This window comes from Scyliorhinus torazame, chromosome 12 (assembly GCF_047496885.1).
Source record: "Scyliorhinus torazame isolate Kashiwa2021f chromosome 12, sScyTor2.1, whole genome shotgun sequence".
Lineage (NCBI taxonomy): Eukaryota > Metazoa > Chordata > Chondrichthyes > Carcharhiniformes > Scyliorhinidae > Scyliorhinus > Scyliorhinus torazame.
In genome coordinates this window covers 78,196,489-78,214,886 of record NC_092718.1, presented here as the reverse complement: position 1 = coordinate 78,214,886, position 18,398 = coordinate 78,196,489, and the positions used below count along the sequence as shown (strand labels likewise).

At 47.5% G+C, this 18,398-nt stretch overlaps 1 protein-coding gene across 1 annotated transcript; it reads right to left on the bottom strand.

The window, feature by feature from the left end:
• Positions 1 to 3,235: 3,235 nt before the first annotated feature.
• LOC140386501 (uncharacterized) lies at positions 3,236 to 15,419 on the bottom strand. The gene is made up of 11 exons (XM_072468892.1): positions 15,396 to 15,419; positions 15,027 to 15,094; positions 14,058 to 14,130; positions 12,151 to 12,272; positions 11,710 to 11,776; positions 10,218 to 10,270; positions 8,125 to 8,373; positions 7,275 to 7,388; positions 6,182 to 6,244; positions 3,723 to 3,757; positions 3,236 to 3,344 (listed from the first exon to the last, which is right to left on the bottom strand). Exons 2-9 carry the CDS (start codon positions 15,079 to 15,081, stop codon positions 6,222 to 6,224), a joined length of 756 nt encoding a protein of 251 aa, XP_072324993.1. The 5' UTR covers positions 15,082 to 15,094; positions 15,396 to 15,419; the 3' UTR covers positions 3,236 to 3,344; positions 3,723 to 3,757; positions 6,182 to 6,221.
• Between the last annotated feature and the right edge of the window lie 2,979 nt (positions 15,420 to 18,398).

Here is an 18,398-nt window from a genome sequence, read left to right as displayed (position 1 = left end):
GTTTAGAGGAAATGTGAGGAAAAACCTTTTTACCCAGAGGATGATGTGTGTGTGGAACTCACTGCCTGAAAGGGTGGTGGAGGCAGAGACCCTAAGTATTTAGATGTGCACTTTCGATTCCAGGGTGTACAAGGCTATGGGCTAGGTGTTGGAAAGTAGGATTAAAAGTTGTGTTCTTGACCGGCGCACTCGATGAGCCGAATGGCCTTCTCTGTGCTGTGTGGCCCTGATCCAGAGTTAGCGCCCCGCAAGTCAGGGCAGAGATTTAGAAAGAGCTGGGAGTCAGAGCGGAGATTTAAAAATCAGTGGGGCAGTACGGTACCACAATGGTTAGCACTGTTGCTTCACAACTCCAGGGTCCCAGGTTCAATTCCTGGCTTGGGTCACTGTCTGTATGGAGTCTACACATTCTCCCTATGTCTGCGTGTTTCCTCTGGGTGCTCTGGTTTCCTCCCACAAGTCCCAAAAGACATGCTATTTTAGGTAATTTACACATTCTGAATTCTCCCTCAGTGAACCCGAACAGGCACCACAATGTGGCGACTCGGAGCTTGTCACAGTAACTCCATTGCAGTGTTAAATGTAAGCCTACTTGTGACAATAAAGATTATTATTTTAAAAGAGCGGGAGCGGAGAGTCAGATAGGAGATTTAAAAACAACAGAAGCTGGGAGTCAAAACAGACGTATAAAATGAACGGGAGCTGGGAGTCAGAGCGGATAGAGATTTATTGTTCACTCTCCGGCCCTGAGCAGTACTGGCTGTACCATTGCCCATCCCTAATTGCCACTTGAGGTGATGGTGGTGGTCTGAACCATGTTGCTGTTAAACCCAGAAGCATAACTTGAAATATTGGTCTGTAGTGGTGTGTTTTTTGCTGGTGTAATGTGAGGAATGACATACAACCAAGTGAGGAACACCCCAGTCACCGAGTGAACTATGTGGTACTGAAAACATTTCAAAGTTGCTTGTTTACTGTATGTATGAAGTTGTATTTTGAATTAGGTTGAGGAGCAGGACAAGCTGTAAAGCAATTGTTTGAGCAAGAGTGGTGATTCTGGGACAATGGAAAAGCCCCTGTGGCTGCAGAAGTGTTTAAACTTACATATATTTGCAAGAATTTACCTTTTCTTTGAGTTTTAATTACAGTTTTGTAGAAAGACGAATGAAGGCTACTGTTTTAATCCACTTAATTTGTTTTCTTTGAAAATTCTAATTTTAGTTTTCAGTTTCCTGAGATTGAATTCAAAGCATGATACTTTCATTCAAAGAACAAGAAAAGTGCAGCACAGGAACAGGCCCTTCCCTTCGGCCCTCCAAGCCTATGCCGACCATGCTGCTCATCTAAACTAAAATCTTCTACACTTCCGGGGTCATCTATTCATGTATTCCTTAAGATGCCCTTAAACATCACTATCGTCCCTGCTTCCTCCACCGGCAGCGGGTTCCAGGCACCCACTACCCTCTGTGTAAAAAAACATGCCTCGTACATCTCCTCTAAACCTTGCCCCTTAAACCTATGCCCCCTAGTAATTGACCCCTCTACCCTGGGAAAAAGTCTCAAAACTATCCACCCTGTCTATGCCCCTCAATTTTGTAGACCTCTATCAGGTCACCCCTCAACCTCCGTCGTTCCAGTGAGAACAAACAGAGTTTATTCAATCTCTCCTCATAGCTAATGCCCTCTATACTAGGCAACATCCTGGTAAATCTCTTCTGCACCCTCTCTAAAGCCTCCACATCCTTCTGGTAGTGTGACAACCAGAGTGGAACACTATACTCCAAGTGTGGCCTAACAAAGGTTCTATACAGCTGCACCATGACTTGCCAATTTTTATACTCGACGCCCTGGCCAATGAAGGCAAACTCAAATGCTCTGGTCAATGAAGGCAAGCATGCCCTACGTCTTCTTGACTACCTTCTCCACCTGTGTTGCCCCTTTCAGTACACCTCTCTCTGACTGTCAATATTCTTTAGGGTTCAACAACCATTCACTGTTGTTTGAGTGGCGGCCTCCGTGGATGAATGAGCGAAAGTGTGATTAATAAAGAATTTGTGACGGCCTGGTATCTGCAAGTGCTTCCGGAACACAATCCTGGCTGAGGGGTGTCTCCTTGGTATCAGCTGTCAATCACCCCCAGAGCATTTGCCTTTATATCCTCTCCGCCAGCAACTTTTTGCAACACTCAGCCCAAGTTCTGCACCTTTGTCAACATAACTAATTGTCTTCTCACCAAATATTTGCAATTCTTAAGCAATGGGACGAGTTCCCCAGGCTTCCCTACCACAACCCAATCCTACCTGGTACCCTAAACTGACAATTCTAGACTCCAGGCCATTCTTCTAGCCACTCAGCAGCCTGGTTTTGGCTCACATTACTCGCAAAGGTAAACTCAATGCAGCCCAAATGCATAACCATACTGCAACAGTACAGCATTTTAACACCAGAAAGCAAGTCAACTTCAATCCAGATTAGCAGCATTCCAATAATATATTAAAAATAATGCCTTTCATACCAGTTAATATACAGTACAATTTGATAACTAATTACACAAGTATGTCAATGAGGTAAAGCATACACTGCTGCCACTGTGTGTTGCTGGTGGTGGGAGGGAATGATTAAAAGTGGTGGATGGAATAATGATTAAAAGTGGTGGATGGAATAACTTATTAAAAAAATTTGCACGATGAGCATCGCTGGCCCAGCATTTATTGCCCAGCCCCTAATTGCTCAGTGAGGTGGTGGTGATGAGCTGCCTTCTTGAACCGCTGCAGTCTCGAGAGGGTTAGGTACATCCACTGAGCTATTAGGGAGGGAGTTCCAGGATTTTGACCCAGTGACAGTGAAGGAACAGCTGATATATTTCCAAGTAAGGATAGTGAGTGACTTGAGAGGGGAACCCCCAGATGGTGGGGTTCCCAGGTGAATGCAGCTCGTCCTTCTCGATGGTAGCGGTCGGAGTTGTGAAGGGGCTGCCTAAGGAACCTTGGCAAGTTCTCGCAGTGCACCTTGTAGATGGAACACACGGCTGCCACTGTGTTGGATGTGAACTTGGTTACTCAGAGCATTAACATGGTTCTCTGAATAAGTAATCCAGTGACATTCGCCCAACGTCCATAGATGCCCTTGCCTGCATAGATAAATGCACCACAAAACATTCTAATCCTGCCTGTGTCGAACAAAACACTTCAAACCAAAATGGGTTATCATCACAATGAAAAACATAAGCAGCAGCCAGCCATGAAAAAGCATTTATTCACAGTCAGTTTGAGTTCAGGGTGAGTGATGGAGAATGCTTGCTGTCAAATCCTGTTGGTCACAGCTCGGCCGATCCAGTGGAGTATCTGAAAGAAAACATGATGAATTACAGAGCAGCACAGCACCACACACACACACACACACACACACAGATAGCAGGCTCTCATGTCCCATCCATCCACGGCGTACACTCAAGTCATTTCTGAGATGCTCGAGGGTCAGTGCCGAGGGAACGTCGCACTGTCAGAGGGCCACCCTTGCAGGGATTTCAAATATTCCCTCGTCACCATTTGTAAGATTTGCAAAATGATCCCGGAGTATTTATCCATTACGAAATATCACAGATTATCTGATTACCATTTGCGAATCCCGTTGTACTTGTACTGTCTGTGTTTCGATCAGAATAAACAGAGTGGGTTTTGGGTGTAACATAAAACAACTGAAAGAGTAAAAAGTGCACTTACCCCTTAAAAACACGTCGGTTTTCTTCTTGCGATACCTGTGCCCAATACAAAGACATTACTCAGCATCAATACTCCATAACTTCAGATTCTCGCTGCAGCGTGCCAATTATCGAACAACCAAGATAAGCATGCGAGGGAGGGGCGGCACGACCAGAGGAGGATGGGGTTGCGCGAGCCGGTGGGAAGCAGTCGGAGGAACAGATGGCACGAGCAGGGGAGGGTGGGCACAAGTCGGCAGAAAGCAGGGGGAAGAGAACCAGAGCTTCAAGAGAGATCAATAGATCCAGATATCAGGTTAGAACGGTAAATCAGGACTTCGCACCAACAGTGGAGTGAAACAAAAGCGTAGTTGCTCATGTATCAAGAAGGTGGTTACAGAGACAGGGAGAGTTGTCGGGGCTGGAGGAGGAGGTTACGAGATGAGTTGTAGGAGCTGGCGGAGCTCACAGAGGCAGGAAGGGTTGTAATAATAACCTTGTAGGGACTAGAGGTGGTTACAGAGATGGATAGTTTTTTTTTTAGACAATATTTTTATTGAGGCATTTATAATTTTAACATTTTGAACAAGAGATCAAATACATGCAAAAACCCCACAATAACATACCCAACTCCCCCCCAGGCCTAAACCCCAACTACTCAAACATTAGACTGCCCTTATTAGTCACTTCCATGCCTCCCTCTTCATCTCCACCCCCCCCCCCCCCCTTTCCTCCTGCTTACGGCCAATTCTCCTTGGAAAAGTTGATGAACTACTGCCACTTCCAAGCGAACCCCTGTCGGCAAACTTAATTTTCTCGTCTAAGAAACCCTGCCATGTCACGGACTCAAACCTCCGGTTTGGAGGCTCAGAGTCCCTCCATCCCAGCAAAATCCATCTCCGGCCACCAGGAAGGCAAAGGCCAAAACGTCAGCCTCTCCCACCCCTGGGCTCGCGGATCTTGAGACACTCCAAATGTTGCCACCTCTGGACTTCGAGTCACCCTTCCTTCCAGGACCTCTGACATGACATCTAAAAATTCCTGCCAAAAGCCCCTCAGCCACGCCCAGAACATCTGCACATGGTCCGCAGGACTTCCCCCATACCTGTCCAAATGCCTTGGAGATGAAGATTGGAAGACACTGAAACATGAACAGCAATCTCGGGAGGTCTGTCATTTTCAGTCTGTAGCCTCCCTGCCAATGACAGCGGGAGCACATCGTTCCTACGGAAGTCCCCTTTCATTTGCTCAGTCAACCTGCCCAAATTTATTTTATGAAGCTGATCCTAGCCCTTGGCACTCGAATCCCCAGGTACCCAAAACTCCCTCCCGCCACTTTGAACGGCATCTCCCTCAGTCTCCTCTCCTGCATCGCAAAAACTTCACTCTTGACCATATTCAATTTGTAACCTGAGAACCGACCAAATTCCTCCAATATCCCCATAATTCCTGCAATCCCCCCCAACGGATCCGTTATGTAAAGGAGCAGATCGTCCGCAAAGTGCGAGACCCTATGTTCCAACCCCCTCTCACTAACCCCCGCCAAATGTTTGATGCTCTCAGCGCCATTGCCAAAGGCTCTATGGCCAGGGCAAACAGTAGTGGGGAGAGTGGACATCCCGGTCTCGTCCCCCGACACACAGACTAAAATATTCTGATTGAACACGGTTTGTCTTTACATTCACCACCGGTGCCTGTTATAGCAACAGGACCCAATCCACAAATCCCTGCCAAAACCTTCCCAGGACACCCCATAAATACTTCCACTTCACCCAATCAAAGGTATTTTCTGCATCAATAGACACCACCACCTAGACCTAGTGCCCTCCGCAGGCATCATTATTACATTGAAGAGCCGCCTTATGTTGGATGTCTGGTGTCGTCCCTTAACAAATTCCGCCTGGTCCTTCCATTACCCCCGGAACAAAATCCTCTAAATGTGTGGCCAAGATCTTTGCATCCACATTTAGCAGGGAGATTGGCCTATAAGACCAACAACTCTCTGGATCCTTATCCAACTTCAAAATAAGGGAAATCGATGCATGCGATAATGTTGGGGGGAGCACACCCCACTCGCCTCAAGCAACTGGTTCGTTTTTTTCCCAGGCACTTCTGGACCACTGCTCCATAAACTAGGGGTCACTCTCTTCTGCAACTTTTTCCTACAAAGTTCTTGCGACAAACCGGTGTAAAGGCCACAAAAAGACCACAATCAGCGGGAGCTGCTAAATATGCTACCACTCATTCCATGGCCGCCACCGGAAGTCAGAAAAATGGGGGGTTGTAGGGGCTGGAGTAGGTAACAGAGATAGGGAGGCTTGTTGGGGTTCAGGGATGTTACAGGAACTGGGAGAGGGAACAAGGTGACAGTGGAGGATTTCTAGATGAGATTTTAAAAATTGTGATCTTGCTGAGACAGTATTTTAAAGTTTCTGCAGAATTTACACTGGAACAAAATGGAATTTGTGTAGATGAGCTTACCAGATAACAGCACCACGGTAAAGGCAAAATCCAAAACTTACTACAGTACCAAAAGCACCAAAACTGAAAATAGAGAAAACAATAATTAAAATAATCTTTATTAGTGTCACAAATAGACTTGCACTGCAATGAAGTTACTGAATAGACCATAGTCGCCACATTCCAGCACCTGTTCGGGTACACAGAGGGAGATGTCCAATTCACCTAACAAGCACGTCTTTTGGGACTTGTGGGAGGAAACCGGAGCACCCGCAGGAAACCCACACAGACATAGGGAGAACGTGCAGACTTCGCACAGACAGTAACCCAAGCCGGGAATGAAACCTGGGACCCTGGTGCTGTGAAGCTACAGTGCTAACCGCTGTGCCACCGTGCCGCTCCCATCACAAATATCTCCCAATAACATTGGGAACACAGAGCATTCAGTCCCCTCGAGCTTAATACACGGGAACAGGAGGAGGCCCAATCAGCACCTCAAATCCATTTCAGCAATTAGATCCAAGTCTGATCTGTAGCTTCACCCCATCTCCCCGCCCTGGATCCTTAACCCCCTTACCGAAAAATAATCTATCAATTTCAGTTTTGAAAATTTCCAATTCACCCCTCCCAGCCTCTACAGCTGTTTTTCAGAGAGAACATTCCAGTTTTCAAGATCCCCCCTGTGAGGGAGAGATTCCTGACATCCCCGAATGAGCTGGCTCCAATTTTAAGGTTCTGTTGAGGACCACACACCCACCCTCGCCCCAGAGAAAACAGTTTCCGTCTGTTGACCCTGTCCAATCCTTTAAATCATTCTTAAACCCCTCAATTGGATCACCCCCTTCATCTTCTAGACCTGGGGACCACAAACCTCATCTGTGCGACCGGTCCTCGGAATAGAACTCTTTCAGCACCAGGAACATTCTGGTCAATCTGAGCTGGGCCTCCACCCAGGATGATATCTCGATCCTGAGATGCAGGACGGAGTTGAAGGGGAAACAGAATTGATTTTCCTCCATTTAATGGCTAACATGCGACTCAGGTAACAAGGTGATAGGACGGAGACACACTGCACCGTTCAATACAGAATGTAAACTGTGAGCATTTCACTGACCACAGCAAAGAAACAAGGTCAAATTCGGGGTGGGCTCTGTTCCATTATTCGGGATGGTCTCCGGAGAAACAGGTGTCTTATTAACCTCTCCATCGAAAGTGAGAGGTGCATTATCTGTGAAACACAAAATCAAAACGGGATATTTGTTTAAAGATATACAAGGTGGACTGATAGGGAAAGGCAAATATTAATTAGCACAGCAATAGTCTCAGAACAAAGCTCCCTCTGCTCTGTCCCCATCAAACACTCTCAACAGGTACAGCACGGAGTTATATACAGAGTAAAGCTCCCTCTACACTGTCCCCATCAAACACTCCCAGGACAGGGACAGCACAGGGTTAGATACAGAGTAAAGCTCCCACTACACTGTCCCCATCAAACACTCCCAGGACAGGTACAGCATGGGGTTAGATACAGAGTAAAGCTCCCTCTGCACTGTCCCCATCAAACGCTCCCAGGACAGGTACAGCACGGGGTTAGATACAGAGTAAAGCTCCCTCTACACGGTGCCCATCAAACACTCCCAGGACAGGTACAGCATGGGGTTAGATGCAGAGTAAAGCTCTTTCTAGACTGTCCCCATAATACACTCCCTGGACCGGATAGGACAGAGTTAGATACAGAGTAAAGCTCCCTCTACACTGTCCCCATCAAACACTCCCAGGACAAATACAGCACAGAGTTAGATACAAAGTAAATCTCTATCCCAGTGGTCTGCTTCTTTCTCCCATTGTCGGGTAACAATTTCTCCAAAAGTATGTTTGAACATTCGGAGGTGCCTTTTTGTCCAAATGCTCTTCCGCTCCCCATGCCCCAAAGCCATTGCTCTGAGACAGGCCCCTGCATATACCTGTAGTCACAAACCGCTTCTCACAGACATAATCTTTGTGAGGACTATCCCCGCTGCGCTCCAGCATGATGAAATAGGGTTGGACCTCAATGATCGTTGCATTCCTGCAGCTCACGTCGTTCGCATCACTCCTACTGCATTCAATCTCAGAATCTCCACCGGCTGGACTGTGAATTAAGACATTGTACCCTCTCTGTGGGACACAGAAGCACTTCAGATACTTGACCTGGATAAGTTTGCAATACTCCCCTGGAAGACAGAAGTTGTAGGAAAAGCTTTCAGACTGGGAAGGGGGTTAAATCAGATATCAAGCAAGGCACCTTTCCTAACTGTGCTTGTAAAGATATCTGTAGGAGTAAAGTGCCATGGGACTTAGCACACTGCGCTACTAATACAGGAAACACAAGATCACAAACAGACCATTCGGCCCATCTTCTCCATACCGGCATTTCTGCTGCTGCACAGGAGGCCCCTTCATCTCACCCCCAGCAATTTCAATCCAATCAACAATCTGGGATGGCTGAGTGACTATGTAATTGTCAGGAAAACCCCACTAGGTCCCCAGTGTTCGACAGGGGTTGGAAACCTACAGTCCTTAGCCCACCTGGGGGTATGGGGGACTCCAGGCTCAAACTCCAATGCGCTTAACTGGTAATATATTTCCATGTGTTATGGACACCTAGTCAGCTCAACAGTGGCTAAGAGACTGAACCAGGATCATAACCTTTGACAGTGCAGAAAGATTGATTTGTCCCAGGAGTGATAATAAAAGTAACAGGGCTTAGTTATTTTGTAAACAAATTAAAACAGCTTGTGTGACTTTCACAGGCAGACAAAGGCAATACCTGCATTTATGAAACAATTTTTCTTCTGGTGGGGACATTCGTTCTGAACCTCTTTTCTAAAGCATGCCTAGGTGGCAACTTTCAGAATGTTCTCAGTCGATTTCCAAAGCCTTCTCTCTGTAACTGTTCAAAACAGCATTCCTTCTCTTTCTCTCCAAGCTCCACCCAGCCCCTCAAACGAAGATCCTCTGCTGGACTTGAAACCATCAGATTTACCTTGGCCGATTGCCCACTCCCATTTATACAAAACAGAGCCATTGATATGCAACTAACCTCCCATTGACATACAGAGGCCATCAGACTCTAATGGACTTATGGCTGGTCAGACAGGAGTGTCCTGAAGGACAAAGGATCTGGGGCAACCCGTGTATTCCCACTAACTAGTTTAAGTCTGACTGGGACAATGCAACTCGGCCAGATGTAGACGTATCCCTCAGACTCCCCTCAAGCCTGTTTAACCCCTAAATTGCCTGCTACATTGGGGTCCCATTTCTGGACCCAATTTGCTAGTATCTCCCTCGCGTGACACCATGCTGTTTAAAACTAAATTTAGAGTACCCAATTCTTTTTTCCCCCCAATTAAGGGGCAATTTAGTGTGGCGAATCCACCTAACCTGCATATCTTTGGGTTATGGGGGTGAGACCCACGCAGACACGGTGAGAAAGTGCAAACTCCACTCAGACAGTGACCCGGGGCCAGGATCGAACCTGGGTCCTGGGCGCCGTGAGGCAGAGTGCTAACCACTGCGAAAAAAAATTGAAAATCGCTTATTGTCACAAGTAGGCTTCAAATGAAGTTACTGTGAAAAGCCCCTAGTCGCCACATTCCGGCGCCTGTTCGGGGAGGCTGGTACGGGAATTAAACCGTGCTGCTGACCTGCTTTCAATGCTAGCGATTTAGCCCAGTGTGCTAAACCAGCCCCAAGGTTGACACCCCAAGGTTGGCACCCCAAGGTGCCACCGTGCCTTCCAAGGGAGTTTAATAATAAGTTGGTAATAAAGTTTGTTTTAATAAACCAGATCCCCATTTCTTTGTGAAATCACTCCTGGGACAAAGTATCCTTTCCTCACTGTCTTACAAAATTAAAAAAGTGATTCGGGTTCCTGTCCGGTATCCAAGTAACTATTGGGATCTGGTCCGGGACCGCAATAGAAACCAGGCTCAGAGTGAATAGAGAGGCCACTGAGGGGGGTAACGGACCAGAGGGAAAATAATAGGCAACCACTTTCAAACAATGGCGTACCTACCAGAAACTCCTGAAATGTAGGAGACGATGACAATGACGAAGACAGCGAGTTTCCTGAAATGCAGAAAAGCAACAAATTATGTATTTTAGTGAAGGATCAAAGTACAAAGCGCACAACAACACCAAAGCTAAAGAGAGGGCAGTGAAGGAAGAGGCAGTCCGGATTCCAAACTTGGTCACAGGTAAAGAGCTGAGGAGACACCCCACCGCCCAGTCTAGATATCCTCAGGGGGTAAAAAACCAGAGGACACCCATTCAGACCCTTCAGGCCTGTTACACAGGAACAGGAGGCCCATTCAGACCCTTTGAGCCTGTTACACAGGGACAGGAGGCCCATTCAGACCTGTTACACAGGAACAGGAGGCCCATTCAGACCCCTTCGAGCCTGTTACACAGGAACAGGAGGCCCATTCAGACCCTTTGAGCCTGTTGCACAGGAACATGAGGCCCATTCAGACCCTTCGGGCCTGTTACACAGGAACAGGAGGCCCATTCAGACCCTTCGGGCCTGTTGCACAGGAACAGGAGGCCCATTCAGACCCTTTGAGCCTGTTACACAGGGACAGGAGGCCCATTCAGACCCTTCAGGCCTGTTACACAGGGACAGGAGGCCCATTCAGACCTGTTACACAGGAACAGGAGGAGGCCCATTCAGACCCCTTCGAGCCTGTTACACAGGAACAGGAGGCCCATTCAGACCCCTTCGAGCCTGTTACACAGGAACAGGAGGCCCATTCAGACCCTTTGAGCCTGTTGCACAGGAACATGAGGCCCATTCAGACCTTTCGGGCCTGTTACACAGGAACAGGAGGCCCATTCAGACCCTTCGGGCCTGTTGCACAGGAACAGGAGGCCCATTCAGACCCTTTGAGCCTGTTACACAGGGACAGGAGGCCCATTCAGACCCTTCAGGCCTGTTACACAGGGACAGGAGGCCCATTCAGACCTGTTACACAGGAACAGGAGGAGGCCCATTCAGACCCCTTCGAGCCTGTTACACAGGAACAGGAGGCCCATTCAGACCCCTTCGAGCCTGTTACACAGGAACAGGAGGCCCATTCAGACCCTTTGAGCCTGTTGCACAGGAACATGAGGCCCATTCAGACCCTTCGAGCCTGCTGCACAGGAACAGGAGGCCCATTCAGACCCTTCGGGCCTGTTACACAGGAACAGGAGGAGGCCTATTCAGACCCCTCGAATCTGTTCATTCGGTCAATCCCAGCAAGTGTTCAATTTTCTATTGAATTCTCCCATCATTGACAGCTTTTTATTTTGGGGGTGGGGTGGGGTGAGAGAAAGTTGCCGATTGTCACTCCCTGCGACTCCCCCTTTTGTGAGGAAACATTTAGTGACATCCTCCCGCGGATGGTCTGGCTGCAAGTTGAAGGTTCTTGTCACCCCGCAGCCCCCTCCCCACTGTTCTGAGCATCCCGACAGCTATCCCCCCCCCACCACCACCACCCCACATCCAACAGAAATGGTTTAGATTCTACCATTTCGATCCTTTGGGAGTCCCTCTCCTGCAATTGCGCCCTCTCATTGCGGTCTGCACAAGTGGCCCTGCAACATGGAATGAAACTGGTGTTAGCGAGAGAGCACCGGATCTCCAGGATGAGAGGCTGCCTAAAATAAAATATATAAAAATCACTGTTGCAGCTTCAAAAACCTCCCGCCAGCAATAAAAAAAAAAAATTCAAGCTTGCGGGTCTCCAGCCACGTTCTCCACATCAGGACGTCCCAAAGAGTTTAACAGAGAATGAGAGATCTTTACTGAACTGTGTTATTGGAGTAGAGGGTATAAAGCACTGGATTAGAGCACAGCAAGATCCCACAGAGACCAATGAGATCATCTTTATTAATAAATATGGTTTTTTTTTGGCGTTGTTGGTTGAAGGATAAATATTGGTCCCAGGACATCAGGGAGAACTACGCACCTGAAGGGGTATTTTCCAGGACCTCGGACTCCAAACATTCACTCTCCAACTTGGAATTTGCATCTTCTGTCCAGGTGTCAACCGTCGGAGCTTGGCCGGCATCATTCTCAGTTGTCAACGATCTGCACAGAAATAGCAGATCAGGAGAGGGTCGACCGGAAAACACTGAAAGGGGCCGAAGAGCGACACGGTGGCGCAGTGGTTAGCACTGCTGCCTCACAGTGCTGAGGACCCGGATTTGATCCTGGCCCTGGCTCACTGTCCATGTGGAGTTTGCACATTCTTCCCATGTCTGTGTGGGGTACCTCTGGGTGCTCCATAGAATTATTGAATCCCTAATGTGCAGGTGGCGCAGAAGGATGCCATTCAGAAAGAGCACCCTACCTAGGGTACAGTCTCTCTCTTCCCCCCCCCCCCCTCCCCCATCCAAAGATGTGCAGGGTAGGTGGATTGGTCATGCTAAATTGCCCCTTAATTGGAAAAAATAAAAAAATGTTAAAAAGGCTGAAGGTGTTTTACTTTAACAGATCCATGTCCGATCCCCAAGATCTCAGCTCCGGGTCCTCACTGCAGGAGTTTCCCAGGGTAGTGTCCTCGGCCCAACCACCTTCAGCTGCTTCAATGACCTTCCTTCCAACACAAGGTCAGAAGTGGGGATTATCACAGAGGATTGCATAATATTTAGCACCATTCGTGTCTCCTCAGACACTGAAGCAGTCCATGTCCAAATGCAAATGCAAGACCTGGACAATATCCAGGCTTGGGCTAAAAAGTAGTGAGTAACATTTGTCCCACACAAGTGCCAGGCAATGACCATCTCCTACAAGAGAGGATCTAACTATGGCCCCATGACATTGAATCGCATTACCATCATGGAATACCCCACAATCAACATCTTGGGGCGTCCATTGACTAGAAACTGAACTGGACCCAGCCATATAAATACGGTGGCTACAAGAGCAGAATCCTGACAGTGCAGGATGCGGCCATTTGGCCCACTGATTCTGCAGCGACCCTCTGAAATAGCACCCTACCTAGGCCCACTCCCCCGCCCTATCGCGGGAACTCCACCCCTAACCTGCACATGTTTGGACTGTGGGGAGGAAACCAGAGCACCTGGGGAAACCCACAGAGACACAGGGAGAATGTGTAAACTGTACACAAGCGGACACCCAAGGCCAGAATTGAACCCGGGTCCCTATCACTGTGAGGGAGCGACCCTGAAGTGCTGCAGGTCGGAGGCCATGAATCCTGTGGTGAGTAACTCACCTCCTGACTCTCCAAAGCTTGTTCACCTCTACAAGGCACAAGTTAGGAACTTGCCTGGATGAGTGCAGCTCCAACAACACAAGCAACTTGATACCAACCAGGAGAAGGCAGCCCTGCTTGATCGATATCCCATCCACAAACATTCACTCCCTCCACCAACACAGTGGCAGCCGCGTGTACCATCAAAAGATACACTGCAGGAGCTCAACAAAGTTCCTCAGACAGCACCTTAAAAACCCTCGATCTCGGCCATCTAGAAGGACAAGAGCAGCAGATGCCTGGGAATGTCACCACCTGGAGGTTCCTCTCCGAGTCACTCACCACCCTGACTTGGAAATATATCAGCCCTTCATTCACTCTCGCTGGAACTCCCTCCCCAACAGCACGGTGGGTGTACCTACACCACACAGACTGCAGCAGTAAAGAGAACAGCTCACCACCACTTTCCGAAAGGAAATTAGGGATGAGCAATAAATTCTGGCACAGCCAACAACGCACAATCTATAACAGTCTAGATTCTCAGCTGAGCTGATGCGAAACTCCCCAGTCCCATCATTCTAGCTCATGCTGAGTACTGCTCACCCATCACCATGCGTTGCTCACTGAACTGACAATCCCATTCTTTCTTCACAGCTCACCTGCAAAACTGCTGCCACGCTAACTGTGTTTGGTAATCCTCATTCAGTTGATCCTGAACAACTGCATAAATGCCTGAAAAATACAATATTCCAATTCAGTTAAGTGACAAACAGTTTACAGAAGGTATACGCAGAATCTCAGCTCAGAGACAAGACCAATCGGCCCATCTGCTGGTGTTCCTGCCCACACGAGCCTCCTCCCACGCACTGTTCATTTCCCGCCCTCCCCCTTCACCATATCCTTCTATTCCTCTCTCCCTTAAACACATGGACACTATTCCCCTCGTGCGAGCGGACCCCTCTTTCTCCCCACTCTCTGGGCAGGCCGTTTCTCCTGAATTCCCCATTAGATTCATTAGTGACTGTCACACATCAACGGCCCCTAGTTCTGGTCCCTCCCTTGACACAATATCTTCTCCATGTCAACCCCAAGTTACAGGTTCGATTCCTGTAACAGCCTCCCTGAACAGGCGCCGGAATGTGGCGACTAGGGGCTTTTCACAGTAACTTCATTTGAAGCCTACTTGTGACGATAAGAGATTTTCTTTTTTTTTTTAAACCCTTTCCAAATTTTAAAGTCTTCAATGAGGTCACCTCCTCAGTCTTTTCTTTTCCAGAGAAAAGATTCGCACACACCCAGCCAGTTCACTTTTTACTGATCATCAGAACCTCAGTTCATGGGATCACCATCCAAAAGCTTTTTCCCTCCTTCCGTAGTGCATACATCAGACTTCTCGAATATGGAGACCAGAACTGTGCACAGAGCTCCAAGTGTGGTCGCACCACGGAATATGCAGACCAATTTATGAACCATCAGCCCATGGTCCTCAGGTTGCAAGTACTTGTGCAAGAGTTGTATTTGATTGATTTTCTGCGTCCACCACACATTGTCCATTTCCTCATTCACTACTTTCACCATTTAAAAACCCCACTATAAAGTTGTTAGACCAATGATACAGAGCAAAGTACCTGTCACATCTGGTGATGCTGTTGCCGGGGACGGTGAATTCTTCGATAAACACATGTTGCTGTCAGCCCTGGATCAATGAGAAAAATATTAATCAGAGGGTCAGGAGAGGGAGGAGAGGGAGGGGGGGGAGCGGTCCGCGTCGGAGGAGAGGGGAAGACGGGGTCCGGGGGGGGGGGGGGAGAAAAGGGGAAGAAGGGGGTCTACGGGGGGGGGTCCGTGGGGGGCAACGAGACGAAGATGGGTGTCCGCGGGGGGGACGGACGGACAGGACGAAGATGGGTGTCCGGGGGGGGGGGGGGGGGGGAGGGAGGGTCGGGCGATGGACCTGACCTGCAGTAACGCAACTCGCACAATCGGTGCAACTCAACTCAACACGCGCGCGCGCGCGGGCCGGCTGGTTAAATCGAAGATCTGGCTCCGCCCTCTTTCCCCGCCCCCTTCCCCGACCCGATTTCTGGCTCCGCCCCTTCTCCCGCCCACTCCCAGGCATAAATTCACAGTACAATCCACATTGTAATCCACACTGACCCTCCCTCCAGACAGATATTAAATACATTCACAGTACAATCCACATTGTAATCCACACTGACCCTCCCTCCAGACAGATATTCGATACATTCACAGTACAATCCACATTGTAATCCACACTGACCCTCCCTCCAGACAGATATTCGATACATTCACAGTACAATCCACATTGTAATCCACACTGACCCTCCCTCCAGACAGATATTCGATACATTCACAGTACAATCCACATTGTAATCCACACTGACCCTCCCTCCAGACAGATATTAGATACATTCACAGTACAATCCACATTGTAATCCACACTGACCCTCCCTCCAGACAGATATTAGATACATTCACAGTACAATCCACATTGTAATCCACACTGACCCTCCCTCCAGACAGATATTAGATACATTCACAGTACAATCCACATTGTAATCCACACTGACCCTCCCTCCAGACAGATATTAGATACATTCACAGTACAATCCACATTGTAATCCACACTGACCCTCCCTCCAGACAGATATTAGATACATTCACAGTACAATCCACATTGTAATCCACACTGACCCTCCCTCCAGACAGATATTAAATACATTCACATTACAATCCACATTGTAATCCACACTGACCCTCCCTCCAGACAGATATTCGATACATTCACAGTACAATCCACATTGTAATTCACCACGACTCTCCCTCCAGACAGATATTAGATACATTCACAGTACAATCCACATTGTAATCCACACTGACCCTCCCTCCAGACAGATATTCGATACATTCACAGTACAATCCACATTGTAATTCACCACGACTCTCCCTCCAGACAGATATTCGATACATTCACAGTACAATCCACATTGTAATCCACACTGACCCTCCCTCCAGACAGATATTCGATACATTCACAGTACAATCCACATTGTAATCCACACTGACCCTCCCTCCAGACAGATATTCGATACATTCACAGTACAATCCACATTGTAATCCGCACTGACCCTCCCTCCAGACAGATATTCGATACATTCACAGTACAATCCACATTGTAATCCACACTGACCCTCCCTCCAGACAGATATTCGATACATTCACAGTACAATCCACATTGTAATCCACACTGACCCTCCCTCCAGACAGATATTCGATACATTCACAGTACAATCCACATTGTAATCCACACTGACCCTCCCTCCAGACAGATATTAAATACATTCACAGTACAATCCACATAGTAATCCACACTGACCCTCCCTCCAGACAGATATTAGATACATTCACAGTACAATCCACATTGTAATTCACCACGACTCTCCCTCCAGACAGAGATTAGATACATTCACTGTACAATCCACATTGTAATCCACACTGACCCTCCCTCCAGACAGATATTAAATACATTCACAGTACAATCCACATAGTAATCCACACTGACCCTCCCTCCAGACAGATATTAGATACATTCACAGTACAATCCACATTGTAATTCACCACGACTCTCCCTCCAGACAGATATTAGATACATTCACAGTACAATCCACATTGTAATCCACACTGACCCTCCCTCCAGACAGATATTAAATACATTCACAGTACAATCCACATAGTAATCCACACTGACCCTCCCTCCAGACAGATATTAGATACATTCACAGTACAATCCACATTGTAATCCACACTGACCCTCGCTCTAGACAGATATTAAATACATTCACGGTACAATCCACATTGTAATCCACACTGACCCTCCCTCCAGACAGATATTAAATACATTCACAGTACAATCCACATTGTAATCCACACTGACCCTCCCTCCAGACAGATATTAGATACATTCACAGTACAATCCATATTGTAATCCACACTGACCCTCCCTCCAGATATTAGATATATTCACACTGCAATCCACATTGTAATCCTGACTGACTCTCCCTCCAGACAGTTATTAGATATATTCACAATGCAATCCACATTGTAATCCACACTGACTCTCCCTCCAGACAGATATCAGATTTATTCACACTGCACTCCACAGTCTCTCCCTCCAGATATTTGATATACTCACACTGCAATCCACATTGTAATCCACACTGACTCTCCAGACAGATATTAGATGGGCAGCATGGTGGTTAGCACTGCTGTCTACGACGCTGAGGACCTGGGTTCGATCTGAGGCCCAGGTCAGTCTGTATGGAGTTTGCATTCTCCCGGTATCTGTGTGGGTCTCGCCCCCACAACCTAAAGAATTGCAGGTTAGATGGATTGGCCACACTAAATTTCCCCTTAATTAGAAAAAAGAATGGATATTCTAAATTTAAGAAAATAAAGACAGATATTAGATATACTAATATCTACTCACTACAATCCACATTCTAATCCAGACTCTCCCTCCAGACAGATACCAGATACATTCATACTACAATCCGCGTTGTAATCCACACTGACCCTCCCTCCCGCTATTATATTCACACTGCAATCCACACTGACTCTCCCTGCAGACAGATGTTAGATATATTCACACTACAATCCACATTGTAATCCACACTGACCCTCAAGATATATTCGCCCCACACTCCAGATTGTAATCCACACTCTTCCTCCTGATGAGATATATTCACACCACAATCCACATTGTAATCCACACTGACCCTCCCTCCAGGGAAGATATATTCGCACCACAATCCACATTGTAATCCAGATTTACCTCCCTCCTTTTTGATCTTACTTATTGTCCTTTTGCTCTTGTTCTGTTGTTTTCTCTTGAAGCCACGTTCAGTCAATGCCTGCTGTTGTCCTGAACACCGCTACACTTCTTTTTGTTCATTCATGCAATGTGGGCGTATTTGTCTGGG